Source organism: Corvus kubaryi, unplaced genomic scaffold (genome assembly GCF_017639235.1).
Source record: "Corvus kubaryi isolate FWS band 111438036 unplaced genomic scaffold, C.kubaryi_AGA036_p1.0 135, whole genome shotgun sequence".
NCBI classification, from domain to species: Eukaryota; Metazoa; Chordata; class Aves; order Passeriformes; family Corvidae; genus Corvus; species Corvus kubaryi.
The window spans coordinates 4416627-4433755 of NW_024580669.1; the positions used below are offsets into that span (position 1 = coordinate 4416627).

General features: G+C 39.8%; 1 protein-coding gene across 16 annotated transcripts in view; it reads left to right on the top strand.

The window, feature by feature from the left end:
- CELF2 (CUGBP Elav-like family member 2) overlaps nt 1–17129 on the top strand; it is a 547482-nt gene that overhangs the window by 379727 nt on the left and 150626 nt on the right. For 3 of the 16 annotated variants that reach the window (XM_042052787.1, XM_042052795.1, XM_042052807.1), the window contains exon 1: nt 16952–17044. The exons of 11 other annotated variants lie outside the window; for them this stretch is intronic. In XM_042052787.1, coding sequence (XP_041908721.1) covers nt 16953–17044 — 92 coding nt within the window. In that variant the 5' untranslated portion in view covers nt 16952. Of the gene's footprint in view, nt 1–16951; nt 17045–17129 lie in introns of those variants that run through there. 2 more of the 16 variants (XM_042052804.1, XM_042052811.1) reach the window with 2 other exon arrangements.

The following is a 17129-nucleotide window of genomic DNA, read 5'->3' on the forward strand; positions in this document are numbered from 1 at the left end:
ACTTTAAGTGAGTTGTAATGAAAAGATAGAGGGACAGAGTGTTTGGTGGTTACGGGGCTATTAAGAGACTCAGCAGACCCAGATTAATTTCATTCCTTTGCCTCAGACCTACATTATTACCTTGGCCAGGTTACTCAGTTTGTAAAGAGAGAATTATGCATGGCTATCTGTAAGGGTGTCATAGAATGATTTGGGTTAAAAGAGGCCTTAAAGATGCTCTCGTTTCAACCATAAAGGGACACCTTCCACTATACCAGGTTGATCCAAGCCCCGTCCAACCTGGCCTTGAACACCCCTGGGGATGGGGAACCCCTAGGTTGTCTGGGCAATATATTCCAGTGCCTCACCACCCTCACAGTAAAAAATCTTTTCCTGATGTCCAATCCAAACCTACTTCATTCGGTTTAAAGCCATTACCCCTTGTTCTGTCACTGGAAGGCTTTGTCAAAAGCCCCTCTCTAGCTTTATTGTGGGCTCCCTTTAAGTGCTCTAAGGCAGTCTAAGGTCTCCCCAGAGCCTTCTCTTCTCCAATCTGAAGAATCCAAACTCTCTCAGCCTTTCTCCATAGCAGAGGTGCTCCAGCCCTCTGAGCATCTTCATGGCCTCCTCTTGACTTGCTCAAGCACGTCCCTGTCCTTACAGTGCAGCCCATGGCATGTTTGGCTTTCAAGGCTGTGAGTTCACATTGATGGATTGTGTTGAGCTTCTTGTGCACCAACACCCCCACATCTTCTCTCAAGGACTGCTTTTGATCCATTCTCTGCCCAGCCTGTGCTTGGGATTGGGATTTCCCTGACTCACATGCAGGACCTTGTACTCAGCTTTGTTGAACTCCATGAGGTTTAGATGGGCCAACCTGTCCAGGTCCATCTGGATGTTCTCCCTTCCCTCCAGCATGTCAACCGCACAGTTCTGTGTCCGCAGCAAACTTGCTGAGGTTGCACTCAATCCACTGTCCCTGTCACCAAACAAGATGGTTGTTACAATTCCGATACCTGAGAAATGCCACTTGTCACTGGTCCCCATTCAGATGTCGGGGTATTGACTGCAACTCGGAGTGCCACCATCCAGCCCGTTTCTTATCTACTGAGGGGCCCATCCATCTAATCCAGTTTAGAGACGAGGTTGTGTGGGACAGTGTCAAATGCTTTACACAACTCCAGGTGGATGACATCAGTTGCACCACTCTTATTCAGCAGTGCAGTTTTTTAAGGATGGTGTTTTGGTTCATGAAGCCCCCAAATATGCTGGAATCCTTCATTTTGCTCTAGAAAGATTACAGATTAGGTGCTATTATTATTTCCTTAGCTTTTTCTGTAGTTCTAGCGTTAACTGCAAGCTCCATTTCAGATTTCAGATCAGCAGGGGTCCCTTCCATTAACCAAAGCCATTTAAATCATGAAGATTTTCTCTTTATTAAAAACACAGAAATGAATGTTACTCAATCAATTATTACCGAAAAAATGCTTTGCTAATCAAGTTAGGAGAGACTCTGCCCATTCCATTGTTTCAGTGATGCATTGAATATGACAGGCCAGCTTGACTGAAGGCAGCCAATGTGTATATATATATAAAAATATGTGTATGAGAGTATGTGTGTGTGTGTGTGTGTAGCACAGCTGATGCTCGCTGAAAGCTTTTGTGTGGTGAACCGTAACATAATAGTGAAATCAAGGTTTGCTAGCTGACAGACATCAATTTGCCAGAGGCCATCCCTCCTCTCCAGCCTCCCTGGCACATTTGTGCACTCACACACACGGACATATCTTGTCTGCTGATTTCTGGCAAATCCTATGGATACTTGCAATCTCTGCTCTCAAGACATTTGCCAGCCAGCCTCTCATAATGTCTCGTGTACATTCCTGCAGGCTGAAAAAAAAAAAAAATAAGTAAGAAGAATTACAGATGATTCAATTAAACTGATATTGTTCACAACAAAAATGAGAGCAAATGCAATTTGGGTCCTGTTCATGTGACTTAATTATCTCTTACCTCCCCACTCCACCCCCTTTTTTAGAATTTAAAAACAATTATGATATAATTGCCAATCTGGAGATCCCTAGATATGCAGTAAATACGCTTTGTCTCACTGAATGCTCTTTTTCTTGATTCAGAAATAGGACCTTATTACAAATGCACACACACAAACACCAAAAAAAAATCACATAAAGTCATCAAATGACCTTCAGGAAATAAAATTCTGTAATGCTGTATACCCAGGAAAGACATACCCGTGTATTAAGTGAGTGAATCTGCTAAAGTCATTGAAGATAATTAGCTGTGTGCATTTATAAGATGCGCACACTTTCAACACTCGAGGCAAATCCCTAGAAGTCAATTGAAACCTTCTCTGACAGAGGCGTGGAGGTGCATTTGAAGACCAAACATGCCTTTTTTGCCTGAATTAGTAACGTTTCAAAATTTACTAACAGCTTTTTAATGTGTAATCATCTTGACTTAATGGGGAAGAAAAAAATCGCGATCATTAGGAAGCCCATACTGAGTGTATGTATTCACGCGGTGGGAAAGTGCCTTGCAGTATACAGTAGTTTGGAGTAAGTAGGATCCATTACCCATATCTGATGAAGGGCTGTCAGATATGAAGCAAATTTAGAGACCTGCTTGTCCCTTCAGCTATTCATCACTGCTGAGTAGCTCTAGCGGCAGCCGGTGGTATTTTTAGAGAGGAGAATGATATGGAATTTCTCCATGTGCCGCACATTAGCTGATCCCATTACTCAGAGCTACTCAGAAAGTCACAGCTGACACATCAGCTTGGTGGCAAAGAAGAGCGATTGGCTCACAAGGGAAAACACAGAGGAGACGTCTAAGGAGGGTATATTTGTGGGGACGTTGCCATGCTGAGACTTTCATCAGCTGAAGTCCTGTGTTACTTGGAGTCAGCAGCAAAATGCAAAGATAATTTTTGAAAGGTACATTTTCTCAGGATTCTGTGCAATTTTTTCCAGGTATGTTGTCACATAATACATGTAATAGTTTGAATAATAAGAATAATAACTCATTGTTAGCTCCTTAAAGCATCCAGCAGCTGAAAAAAGGTTTGTCCTGAGCTTCAGGATATTTTCAAAATAATGCGGGCAGCTGACTATGAACAAGCTATTTTGCAAACAACCAAAGTTATCTGTATTATTATTTATCATTATTTATCAAAGAAAATCCATTTAGTTTAATGCTTATTTGACTTGTTTCTCTTTAAGACCTCCAAATCCTAATAATGTGTCGAATACACTCCAGAATGTCAAAATAGTAAATTGTATGTAATTTTCTTTGACAGTAAGTGGATGAGTCCTTGCCAGAATTGTTCCTCTTTACACCCGGTGTGAAGTCATTGCTTTTCTTCTGTCAAGTGATATTTGACTTTTTAAAACCTACTAACAAGAACACTGCTGACCTTCTTGTATCAAATTCAGCTCAGTGGGGCTGTGGGGAGCGGGGAGAAGTGGTCAGCAGGCAGTGGCCTTCTGCCTGTTCTGCTGCAGCCCAGCTCCACGCCATCAAGAACTGAGGGTGGGCAAATGTGCCAAACATTTAAAGAATGTCCTTTTTTTTGAATAGCTCTAGTACTCACCCCCGAGCGCTGCGATACTGAACTTCCAAAGCTTTGGGCTTACAATGAATAGCATTCATTTTCGCTTCTGGTTCTGATCTTGTAAAAGCTAACTCATGCATGCACAACATGATAGACCATGTTACGCCTCAGAGCCTTTTTCAGAGCTATCATCTAATACATTTTTTATAAGCCAGAGCACATTCATAGAATTCTGCCTCAAAAGGCATTCGGCTTTAATGGCTGCACGGAAATGTCTAGGCTGGCTACTTGTGCTGTTTGAAACAAAAGGGTAGTTAAAATGTTGACATTTTTTATAGTAGCCTTTAAATTTCAGGGCTTTTTTTATTAAAGGTGTGCTGTTTACAAGTAGAAGAATGTCTAGAGAAAAGCTTCTTTCTCCTAGTCCGAAATAAAAAGGGTCAGAATTTTGGCAGCCAAGAAGGTGTATGCTCTTTGTGGAAGTGGTTGTTTGAGTGTATTTTATACCACATACACGCACATGTGTACATGCATCTGCAGAGAGGCTGATTTTGGAACAAGTTAGATTAGGAAAATATTAGGAGGCAGATTTTGGTGTCAGTCCTGTGATTTAGCTCAGGTTAGCTGCTAACAACAGAAGGGAAGAGCAAAAATAATTCATGGGTATAATTTTGTAACATGCATCAAAGTACAAAAAAAACCAAAAAAACCACCAAAAATTTAATTGATTAAAGAATGATTGAAAATTTATATTTGCCCTTATTGAGTCTATCCCAGTAGATGGACAAGTTTGCAGTCTCACTGAGAAATTGGTTTTCTAAAGAAAATTGGTAATCTGAGGTAAACAACAATGCTCTTGAATTTTTCTAGTTCTCTGCAGGCAGGACTGCATTCATTTGGCTTGCTCCGATACATTTTGAAGATTATTTTCTTCTGTATCAGAAATTTGATTTAGCAGCTAGAGTTATTCTTGTGTTTGTATGTAACTGGAAAGCTTGTTTGTCTTTAAAATTGGGAGAACATTTGTAGTGGTAGAAAAATTGAGATTTTACCTCCTAATGCTTTCTTGGAGTCCCAAGATAAAAATTCTGTCAAAGTATTTTAGAAAATGCTTTTTCTTTTTTTAAAGATACTTCTGAAAGGCTTCAAGATGAAAATTCTGTGAACTGCTGGTTATGAGTGACTCATTTTAAAATCCGAGTTTGGCTCTGTGCTTGTACTTTGACAATCTGCAGAGATGGAGAGTGTATCAGAATCTGGGCCTTTGATTCACATCTGCATAAGGGACGTAGAGTGTCTTCTGCTTTGTCTTGAGATGAATAATTTGTCTTAATGTTATTGTCCTAAAGTGACTTTGAAATAATAGAGTCTGTGTATTTCTGAGTCAAATTACAGGCTAAGACAAGATAATTGAATTGTATCTTTTGTGAGGTATTTGGTGGAAAAAAATTGCCCAGATTTTATAATACATAATTATCTAGTGCTGTGTACTTGTGACACTTCGCTTTGGTTTGGCGTCTTGTTGCCCAAACAAGTTGTTGACAACCCATTCTCTGGAAGTGTCCAAGGCCAGCTTGGATGGGGCTCTGAGCAACCTGGTCTAGTGGAAAGTGTCCCTGTCCATGGCAGGGGTGTTGGAACAAGATGGTCTTCAAAGGTCCCTTCCAAACTAAATGATTCTATGATCTTCTGCCCTTGATCTCATCATACAGACATTTAGGTGTTGTGCTTATGGGTTTATTTTGATTCTAACAATGATTGCAAGCAGTCCAACCTTTTGTGCATGTCTGTCTTTCCACAGGACTTAAATATCATTAACCTTGCAGGAAAAGCCCTGTGGGAGGGTCTGACTGGACAGAAAGTTGCACAGGAGTTAGTTTTGCACCCTTGCAGCACAGAAGGACAATATTAGGGTGTCTTAAAAGGGTAGCCAACACGTTAGGAAAAGGGATTGTTTCTCCATTTGATACCTGTGAGTATCAAATACTCTATACATCTATACACTGTGTCCAGTTTTGAGTTCCCCAGGACACTGTACAAGGCCTGCTGGGGGGAGTTTGGTGGAGGGACACCAAGATAATTAGGGATCTGGAATATATGATGTAGAAGGAGAACCTCAAAGAGGAGCTGCCTTATCCTGGCAGAGAAGGGGAAAGGAAAGTCCTAAAAGTGTTCTGAACTACTTATTGACAGGTTACAAATGCAACAGAGCAAGACACTTTTTTTCCCAGAGGTGCACAGAGTACATAGGACTGGAGGCAACAAGCACAAGGTGTTAGCATGGAGAGGCAAATTTTGATACAAGAAAATATTTTCACCATGGTGTGGTCAAACACTGTAACAGGAGCCCAGAGGGACTGACTGCCCTTGGAGATACTGAAATATCTGGACAGCCCTGAGCAACCTGATCTAGTTGGTCCTGCTGTGAGGCTGACTTGACCAGGTGACCTCAAGATGTCCCTTCCAACCAAAATTACCCTGTGAATGTGTGCTGACACAGGTGCTCTCTGTTTAACAATGCAGTCAGGAAATTTGAATGCTGACAAAAGGGCCGAGGTCAGTTCTTCCTGCTTTAAGAACCATTTGTGTGAAGTTAAACCAAAAAACCCCAAATGAAATGCCCTTGTTTTGAGGTTTGCATAACTTGGGACCCAAAGTGAGCAAGTTAGAATTTTTCTCACATCATGCAGAAGCAAAAACCGCATGGCTGTATTTTGCAACGACTGAAGTAGTAATTTGTGGTTCTTGCAGGATATAAGTATTTGTTGCCACGTCCATTGCACTCTAAGTTTGGACATGGAAAAGGAAGAACTCGTTGGTTCTTATGGGATGAGCCAGCAGTGAAGTATGTCTTCAGAAGAACTAAATGCCCACCTTTCTTTTTGCTTTTCAAACTGTCATGACATCTAGAAGCATATTTAACGTATCTAACCTTTTAAAGCTATAATTAGCATCAATTTCTAGTGCAGTAGTATTCAGAGAGCTCAATCAACTTCAGTCCACATATAAGAGACCCAGACTTTGTTCCACCCTCTCCAACAAAAACAATTAATTTGATTGTTAAGCTGCCTGAGCAACTCCTGACAAGACCCACCCCCGTTGGACCTTGTAGACAATTGTAGCCGTCGTAAATGTTCATCCATCAGCAGCCTTTCACAGCTGATGGAAGAAGAGTTGGCACTACAGAAGGGTGCCTCAAATGTTTTAGGTGCTACTAGGATAACACATCTGAGATTTTTTGCCAGGAAAAGGATTTGTCAAAGACCAAATTTCTAGTAATGTACAAGGACCTGGAATAAGACCGAGGTCTTGAGTCATGGTCCAGAGCCTGTGCTGGTTTTATACTCTATCTACTGTGATCCTGAATATACCCCTCTACCTGAAACATGATGGGCTGATTTGTAGAATTTTATTTGGTCTGTTTTCTCCAGAAGAGTGTGTTTTGCACACCTGTATCCCTGCTGAAAGAGGCAGTCTGTCTTTCTAGATGTTTTTAAAAGCAGCAGACAGCAGCCTCGCTCAACATTTCTGCAATAACGATGACAACCACTGGAATAATATAAACCACTTACTAATCAGTTTGCAAAGGCAGGACATCTGCTTTACACAATACAGAAGCAAATTAAGGAGGCTTTCACAGTATTCTGAAATTGTGTGTTAGACTTTAAAGAGAGAGAGAGAGAGAGAGAAAGGAACTAATGGTAAATAAATTGGACCATAGTGCTAGTTTTCATCCAGCTGTATGCAGCTCTAAAACAGCTATCTCAGAAAGGTACCTATTATTTATTAATTCAAGATTACTCCAAAAAGCAATTCCTCCATAAATTTCTTTCCAACAAGGTTCTAATATCAGTAAATTCTTGGCACAAGTTATGCTGGGAGAATATGTCCACAGTCACAGTCTTCATCATTGTAATTCCAAGAGGCTCTTGCCTACAGACACTTGGATTTTTGAAGGTTTAAAGGGTTTTTCATGTGGGTGTACCATGTGTTAGGTGCTGACTTTAAACTACTCAGTCCTACCTTGCATTGCAGAAGGAAGAGAGGGAGTCTGGGATTCATAGCATCCCAGATTTAATGGGTTTGGTTTGTATGGCTTTGTCAAGATTCCATCATCTTCCTAGTAGCAGCCCCAAAGCCAGTTCTTACTGCCTCTGAGAAGCTCCATACATCATCTTCTGAGCTAAAAAGTTTAGTATTTTTTATGCACGTCAGCATGTGTTCTGAGACGTGGTATTTGGGCAGGGAGGGGACCAACTCAGCTACTTTCAGGGATTAAGTGTGAGAGTCAGGAGTAAGACAAGTGGGCAAAATTAAGATAGAGATGTGATTTAGGATAGGCATTGCACATCAGCTTGGAAGCAGAATACTCTGTTTAATTTACTTTCTTGGATATGTATTTCAGTAGACAGCTATGTCTGGCAGGGTTTAGAATGTATCTGGACAGAAATCCTAAGACTAATTTTTATCACTGTCTGGTCCATGGCAAGGATGCCAGTTTAACCTGTTTCTTATTTGATCTAAAGACTAGTGGGATTGGGATCTGAGCTTATGTTTCCAGCAGTTAACCACATCAGTACTGTTTGGTTAAGCAAACTCATTTAAAATTGGGAGAATATGAGTCAGAACTACACCTGATTGCCTGGAGAGCCCAGTCGTGGAATACACGCAGTGCTGTGCTCTGAATGTTTTAGATGGCACAACATATGACCAAAATCTGATGGTCCAGAGAAAATGAGTCCTTTTGGGAAATGCAGATGTTAAAGATCTGAGCACGTGCAGCCTTCAACTAGGAGAAAAATACACTTTAAATTCATCAATATTTCCTTTTTTTCTTGGAGTGGGGAATGTACTGATTGGCTGAATTTCTGTAGAAATTGCTGGCTTTGCTAATGTTAAGAGTAACACTTGCCCACTTGAAAGAAAAGGGAATAACTGAATCCATTTGTGGAATGTGTGTATATTATCCCCTTTTGCTTCTTCCTGTATATGCAATTCCCACCTTCATCTCAGAGTTGGAAAGTTTAAGATGTAAAGCAGAACATACCATTACAAAGGATGTTTGGAGCTCTTAAGGAATTGGTTTTCATTTAGGTCCAAAGTATTGATGTGAAGGTTTTCTTTAATCTGTTTATTTTTTAAAGGTGGTGAAATATTTAGTACACTGTGTTACACTTTCCTTTTCTAGATTAAGTGTTCTGGAGACCCATCACCTTTAAACTGAAATGGCACAGGAGACTAATAATGGAGCAAGTCTCCACTATAAGCTATTTCTAAACCAAAAATTTGTGATAGTTTGGATCTTGGGGAGCTATTTGATGTTTCTCCCAGCTGATTCTCTCATCAAGGGTGACGGCAAAGACTGGCGGTCGTCTGTAAAACTGTGGTCTCCTCTGATGTCCGTGGGTTTCATCTGTCTAGAATTAAAGGATATCAGGATTCCAGTAGTGCTGCACTGCAGCAAAAATGGGCAATTCCTCTTTCATTGGTGTAGCAGCACACCAGAGTGCTCAGTCTCTGCATTACTTTAGCATTTGCTGATGAGTGTGGATTCATTGACTCTGTCCACACTTCTTACTAATATAAAACACCGCAATAATGTCTGCACAATACTGTCTACAACAGGCTTAGAACTTGCTGCATAACTTAGCCTAATGATTAATTTTATTTCATTTTGTGCAGTTCTCTCTTTCTACCTGGAAACAGATATTGCAACACTGCCAGAGCATCTCTAAGAATCACCACTGCTCCAGACACTTCTAGCTCCTGCATTTTGTGAACTCTTAGGTGCACATTACATCAATACTTATTTTTGGACTAGAGGTCCACAGGGAGCCCCTGGCACAATATTTTTGCAGTAATTCAGGATTGAACTCCCTGTGGTTAGGATATACAAAGATATTCTAAGGATGGCAGTGATTTGTGTCTTCTGCACAGTGTTTCTCAAACCTCAAAATGTCTTTCCCTCAGCAATTTAAAGGTTGCTGTTGGCTCTGACTGCAGGGGAAAAGACATTACTGTTTCTGTGAAGAAGTTATCTGTGAACACGAAAAAACTTCAGTAAGTTCTCTAAGGGGAGACACCAAAACTCATAAAAATATTGACAGAGCTTATGCATAGCTTTTCTGCACTTTGTTGGTTATAAATAAAATAAAGGTACCCAGACTACATTTCATAATAGAAGACAGGTGAGCTGAAAAATTTATGAAGGTGGGAGAGAATTAAGAATGATAATTTTCAGTTAACATTTGAATGATGTGGCTCTATTATAAACCATTTAATGCAAGATGCATATGAATGCATCTGAAAAGGGAACTTCATGTTTGTGGGTTTACTGTAATTGAGCACAGTATGTATTTGAAGGAGTTGTTAGGGAAATGAAGGTTTAAGGCTAAATATGACTATTCTGCTGAAAAGCTCAAAAATGTTTTAATCAAATAGAGAAAACAGGTCCTTAAACAAATAGGAACCTCGGGGTATTCTTTGGGGGCATGTGAGACCACAAGATCTTGAGTAATCAGGGGGTTCTAAGGCAATGAGAAGAAACTCCCCAAAATTGGTTTTGTGCTACTGATGTTCGCTGTGGAAAGTCCCAGTTCATTCCATGCTCAGCACTCTCAGAGCACCAAATTTTCTCCCTCATCACCAAGTTTTGATGAGAAGGTGCCTTAAAAGCCATCAGCATTCATGGAAGAGGGCAAGAGACACCACTGCCTCTTGTGTGGCCAATGAAATGCCAATGCCAGCCCCAGGTCAGCCTTCCCAGGAGTGGGTGTGCCCAATGTCTTGTCTGCTGAAATAAATTAGCAGTGTTTGAGGGACAAAAATGGCACTGGCTGCATGCAGAGATGGAAAAACCCAACCCCAAAGCCCCACAACCGCTGGAATCAGGAGGAGCAGCGGGGCTGGGGGCATCTGGCAGAGCGGCAGGCAGGAGCAGTGGGTGATAGGAAATTCATTAATTATTGAGACAAGTGGTGTTCAACGACAGGAACAGGAGAGTATCTCCTCCCAGGAGAAGCTGGAAGATAAATATTGCTTCATGATGAGTAAGTGAGGTTGTGGGAAGTCCTCTGATGGGAGGCAGATCTAGTGACAGTGCTTCAAACATAAACATTTGTGGGGATACCTTTAAATGCTGATGGTTTCCTCCTCTCTGGGAAAGCATTGAAAATAGCATTTTCTAGCCCAGAGCCACTGAGCAGGAGTAAGCAGATGCAATCTGTTGACATTGTATGTTAAAAGCCACAATCTGTATCTGGCAAGTGAGTGGAGGTTTTGAAGTTGGAGTTGAACTAGCTGAGGTAAATAGGCAGGAATTGGTGCTTTGGTCTTTAATTTGTATTCAGTTTTAATAACATTTAATTGATTTTTGAAGTATTTTTGCAGCTTTCAAATAATTTGTAATGGTCTTTCAGAGCTTTAGATATAGAGCATCATATTTCCAGTTAAAGATTCATTATTTAATTACTGCAGCTCAGTCAAGTCCTGATAAATACGAGCACCATCAGAGCTATTTTTGTGTCCTGATTCATTTCTCCAACAGGACTGAGGAAACATGGCCTTGAACCATGTTTCTAATGGTGAACTAATTTCCTGCTGAATAAAAACAAGGAAGAGAATTATCTGCATATATTCTACCAATGATTCTACCACATAATACAGGGATTAATAATATCATTACATTTCTCCCCCTTCCGAACACCTTTCTTGACTTTACTAAATCACACACTCTGAAATAGAAAGCCAAACACTGAACAGAAATAGTAGCTAACATATAAAATGAAGATTAAGAAAAGAAAAAGAAAAATAACATTCTTAGCTTTGTTTCGGCTGCACTATTTTTGTAACCGAAAATCAACCTCTGTTCCTAAACAATTTATATGCCGTTTGGCTATTAGCATTGCTGCCTTTTAAAGCTCTCTCCTTTTTCTTCCCTCTCCTCTCACCCCCAGTATTTCATTTTTATACCTGTCATGAAATGGTCAGGGTCGGAAGTCAGCAGAGAGTGCATCATTTGTACATTGTGTCCCTTTTCCTCATGTGTCTCTGCTGCCAGAGAAATTGAACTTTCGTCCATTAAAAATCCATTTATTGTGTCTTGACTTCACTGAACTAAAGAACAGGACATTTCATCAAGCAGTACAGTTCAAAATCAAATTAAATTGTACTAGTGCCCAGAAAATGTGACATGATAAAGACCCCGACCATTTAAAAAATCTTTTTAAAGACTTTCCTGATTTCACTTACTGGTACTTCCACATGTCCTTTAAAGTTCAACCTGGTCAGTGATGCAAAGACTCACCGTGGGACACCTAAAAGAACCCCTTTTGTCTTTTTTTTCCCCTTTCCTTCTTTCCATAAAGCAGGTGGTGAGCACTTCTACGAGATTCGTTTGACGCCTCATCCAGATCCTGAGTCTGGATGTACATGGTCCCAGTTGTGATGTCCCTGTCCTTCCAGGTGATCCTGTATGATGGACATCACCTGGAGTGATGACTTGTGTTGGAGCACCCTGTGTTTGAGTAACTCAGTAGCAAACCCATGAAAATCAGGGGAGCCAATGCTTGTCCAGCAAACTTCCCTGATGCCTTTCAGCTTGGTTAAACACATTCCCCCAAAAATGGGGGTTGCATCATATGTTCTTCTATAACAACCTGGTCCCTTTATTGCCTTATGTACCCACAGCTTGTAGGGGAGAGCCTCCCTAAATATGGTTCTTATCCCAGTTATAGTTTCCTCAATGTTGATGTGCCACTGAGTCAGAGAAGCTGGAGTTTCGCAGACGGATTACAGAATTAAATTGTGCAACTTGCAGGGCTACATATGTGCAGCGTTTCTGGGAGTCCGGGAATGAAACGGGGGGCTGAGAAAACACCCGTCTTCCAGACCCCAGTGCAAGGGCAACAGCTGGAATTTGCACAGCTCCTTATTCAATTAATATTCAGAAGCCACTATTGCATTTTCCCAAGAGCAAAGAGACAGTAAAAGCAAGCTGCTGCATCTGGCTCCACTGTTTGTCCTCCCCCTTATGCGGTGTTGGGTTTCTTGGTTGGTTGTTGGTAGTGTTTTGTTTCTATTTTAACCTCTTATAAATATGTGTAACATTTGGCAAAGAGGCAACTGGGGACCAAGAAGAGAGCAGCAAAGTGGTGTTTCGGAAGCCAAGAGAGAAGCGTGTTTGAAGTGAATTGCACCAGATTTTTGTTCAGATGGGAGACGCTTGATTTGGTTTTTGCTTGACTTGCTTCCATGTGTAGTGAACTGCTGAGATGCTTGTTTGTAGTTAAGATCTTTCTAAGGTATGGTTTGGGTTTACAGGCTAACCAACAACAAGAGGAAGGTGTACTACAGTGATAAATATTTATTTGGATATAATGCTCACAATGTTTTTAAAATGTAAGCAACAGATTAAATACAAATAAGTTATCACTGCCTTTCATTTTTGAAAAATGAGGTATATCTTTTCACTTTTGGACTGTACTGTGTATTCTAAGTGGAAGCCGATTACAAAATGATATTTAGAAAACATGATTTATAGACCCTTCTTTTGTTTATATATACATAAGAGGTGTCCATTCTGTTTGTGTGCAGAAGGAGGACATCCAGTATGATGGTTTTTCTGGCTCCCAAGCTGCTGAAATAGAAGATCAGGCCAGGAAATGTATTCCCTTATGGTGCTTTCTGGACTGAGGCATTTCCCTTTCTGGACTGATGCTTGAATTGCATGTAGTACACAGGCTCCAGAAGAGCTGATTCTTTGGCAACCTGCTTTTTTTCCTGCTCTAGGCCAGCCCTGGAGAAAGAGAGGTGAAAGAGAGTTAACTAAATTTCATAGCTTGTTATTTACTGTTTTCAGTGGATGATTTCAGCCTAGAAATCATTTATCATTTCTTGCAAAAATGATAAATGCAAAGTATTGACAAGTGGCCGAAAGCTAGAAGGAAGTTGTGGAAGTCGTTTTTAGCTTGCAATCAAAATGAGAAGCTTTGGGCAATCTGGTTTCCTTCTCTTCCTGACCCACCAATATGAGGGCGGTCACAGTGGGAAGCACTAAAGTATTTTTTCATGTACTTTGTTTTGTAATAAGTCACCTCAAATAGAAGCTTTTAATCATTCACTCCAACATAGGCTGAGGAGATGCAGATCAACGGTCTTGGCTTCAGTGTTTGGCTTTTTGATTTTAGGATTTCTATGCACACCACTTGCATCATTTTAATGGCAAACTACTTCTTTTTCTGGTACCTCATCATGGTTTAAAAAATTTATTTTGGTTTCTATTTGTACCCTTTTTTCTATTTTGACAAATTACAATTATAGTGTTCAGCTTTATCATTGTATTATAAATGATATAACAACTGCTTGTGAATGCCCATAAGTTTTTATTGTTGTGTGTGAATGTTAATAACAACATTGCAGAATGGCACAGAGAAGGTTTAGCAGAATAATGTTTGCATTTCCTCTAGTAAAATATCATACCATAGTACAATTCCTGGATAATAAAGCCATAGATTCTCTTATCTATCTGTGTCATGGTAATGAATCATGTACAGAGCTTCTAAATAGAAGGTGTATGTTACGTCTCTGATATGGATAGATAGGATCATAGCTCTTCTAGATATTGAAGAGTTATGATTCATCCAATGCCAGAGAAAATGAGCGCCATCCCCAGAAATTCCAGCTCTTGCTTCCCATGATCGAATGGGTATCATGGGCTTCCTGATCACATATTGCAATATGTGTGTACTGAGCAAGCAGCAGGCACAGAGCTGAAATGCAAAGTATTGGAAGTTTGTAGCATTTTTGGGCTTGGAGGGATCAATGTCTGTACCACCTTTTCTATGTGGGAGAATCAGGCTTCACTTATGCATAATGGCATAGCGAATAAACCCATAGGGAATAAACAATATTACAAAGAAAAAATTATATCAAGTCTGATTTAAAAAAAAAAAAAATCCCTTTCCTCCAAGGAAATACACTTTAATTCCTAAATCATTTTCTCCTTTTTCAGCAAATTTTCTGCAGGGTGCTGATATCTAGACCACTGAGTAATGTAAGTTTGGACCTCTGGGATCATCTGCTCCAAACCCTAAATCAAAGCAGATCCAATGAGATTAGGATGCTCAGGGACTTGTCATGCCATCGCACACAAAAATTCCAGGAGAGAAACACCAGATTAATTCTTTTAATTCCCTCTTGTTAGTAATATGTTGTTGTCATACTTTGCTTCTTTGTTTTAGCTTGAGAGGGTATTAATGTGTCTGAATGGGATTAAACATGTATAAATCTTGCAGTGACTGATGATTTAGGAAATAGCTGTTTTCTTCAGCTAGAAGGTTTTACTCCTGAAAAATGCTCCTAGTATTTTTTGAAAGCTTAGTCAAAACCTTAGAGTGAAAATTAGGTAGCAATACATATTTTGCTAAAAATCTATCAAGCATTAATTTCAATCTCTTTAGAAGAACACAAAAACCTCAATGAGAGGCTTAACCAGGAATAAAAGAACAAGTTCAGACACTTAATGTGTTCAAAATTCCTGCTTATTTTGTTGTGGGACGGCAGGAATGTGGGACAAACGAAAAGCCTCGAGTCTGAAGCAAACCTGACACAGGAGAGGGGCAAGAGGGCAAGGCGGGAGTAGGATGAGGCATGGGAAACCATGGCACAGCTCCTGCCCTTTTCCATCTCCATTCCCTAGAAAGCCAGAACTGTGACAAAACAACCCAAAACAGCAAAGCCATGGGAGGTTGCACCCTGCCTTTCACCTTTTATCTTCCCTGGCCCACTGCAGGAGGTGGAGAGTTCAGTGTTTGTGTGGTTCTTATCTCCTAGGAAATCTCAGCAGTCAGAAAAACAATCTTAGCTCTTTTAACACTAATGAAAGTTGAAGGCAGTAAACAAAATCATGGAGTAAATCATCCAGTGCTGACATGTCTTTTGGAGCAAAGAGCCTTTCATTCGAAGATGTGAAATAACATTTCCGTCGTGTTTTTGCTCGTCTGATAATTAGAAGTGATTTAGGATGGCAGTGAAGGTGCCTCTAATGGGCACCTTGTGGGTCTTAATAAAAGGAAGAATACATTAAATGTAGTGATTTGTGATTGGGCTGATGGGGTTAATATTTTCTTAGAATATAGCTGGCCATTTTTCTTCCAAGTAGCGATGTAATGTAATTATAAGTACCTTAGTAGATGGACTCAATTGCTCCTATCATGAAAATTAATTTCAGGAACATGCTGAGGCTTTCTTTCGTTTCTTCTTTATTTCCTACACTGTGCAGGGGGTAGCAGACACATACAAATGAAATTATGTTTGAGCAGACCTCACAGAGGCCTGGCCAGTTCTTGTGAATGACTGAAATTGAAATCTGTGGGAAAGGGGAGCATTTCTTTTTGCATTCCTTGACATATTTCGCACCTGTAAAACTCCCAGTTTTCTCACATGCTCTTTCAAAGCACTTGACAAAGCTAGACACATATCTCCAAATTATAAGAGGGAAAAATGAAATATGCTGAGTTTTTCCAAAACGTTTTCTCGGAAGTAACTGAGCTATGATTGCAGCTTTTCCAATAAGTTTAGCCAAGCTTTATAATCAAGCTTCTTCAGCACATGTAAATGTTCTTGCTGTAGTATTTCTAAGCACTCAAATACAAAAATAATATTAATAATGATCTCAATAATAATCTTTTATGTTTTCCATTTTAATGCATGGCAAATATAACAAAAATTATAACTGGAATTTATAGTCTTGGAATATAAATTTCTAAATTTTTATGCTAAGTGAAAGACTAATATATAGAACAATTGTAAAGGTTTGCAAAGAATAAAAGGACAAAAATCTATGCTTAGTTATATTTTGAGCTTTCACAAGTAACTTTAGCCTTGAAGAACTTAATGAAATTCAATCAAATAGGACTCTCAGACATTGCTCTGAAAATATACACAAATATAGAGAGATATCAGCAACATGAAAGTGTTGGTTTGCTGCTGTGTGGTTTGAAACCTTAATTACCAATACTCATTAGCAGATATACATCTGACCTATTCGGATTTAAAGCAGCTAAAAATAAGCCTTAAACCCATGGAGGAAGAGAAATTTACAACAGAACAAAGTAGTGCGTCTTTATGTGTTTGAAGGCAGTTTGTTGCATGCTTTTAAACTGAAAGCAGACACCCAGGGTTGGGGTTTGTAGGTGTGAAAGTGGGCCTCAATTTGAGCTGATGATGTAAATCCATATTTGTGCAGAATTTCGATTTCAGTTTTACAGACCTTGCATTCTTCAGAGAATTTGCTGTCTGTGCTTCCTAAGTATTAATATTTCCTGTTACTCTTATTGCAGGCTATAAAGTGTTAATGAAAGGAAAAGAAAGTCTGGAAATTCCTTTCCAGAGAGTCATTTGCATGGAGAGGAGGGAGAAACACAAATATACTTGCAAGTCGAGGCAGAACTATGCTGGAGTTCATCATTCCCTTTCCTTTGGTTTTCTGGAGAGGTACTTAATGGTGTTTAAACATGACTGTATAGTGCCATTAATGTAACAATTTTCATTTGTACATTGCAACACCAGAAAGATAATC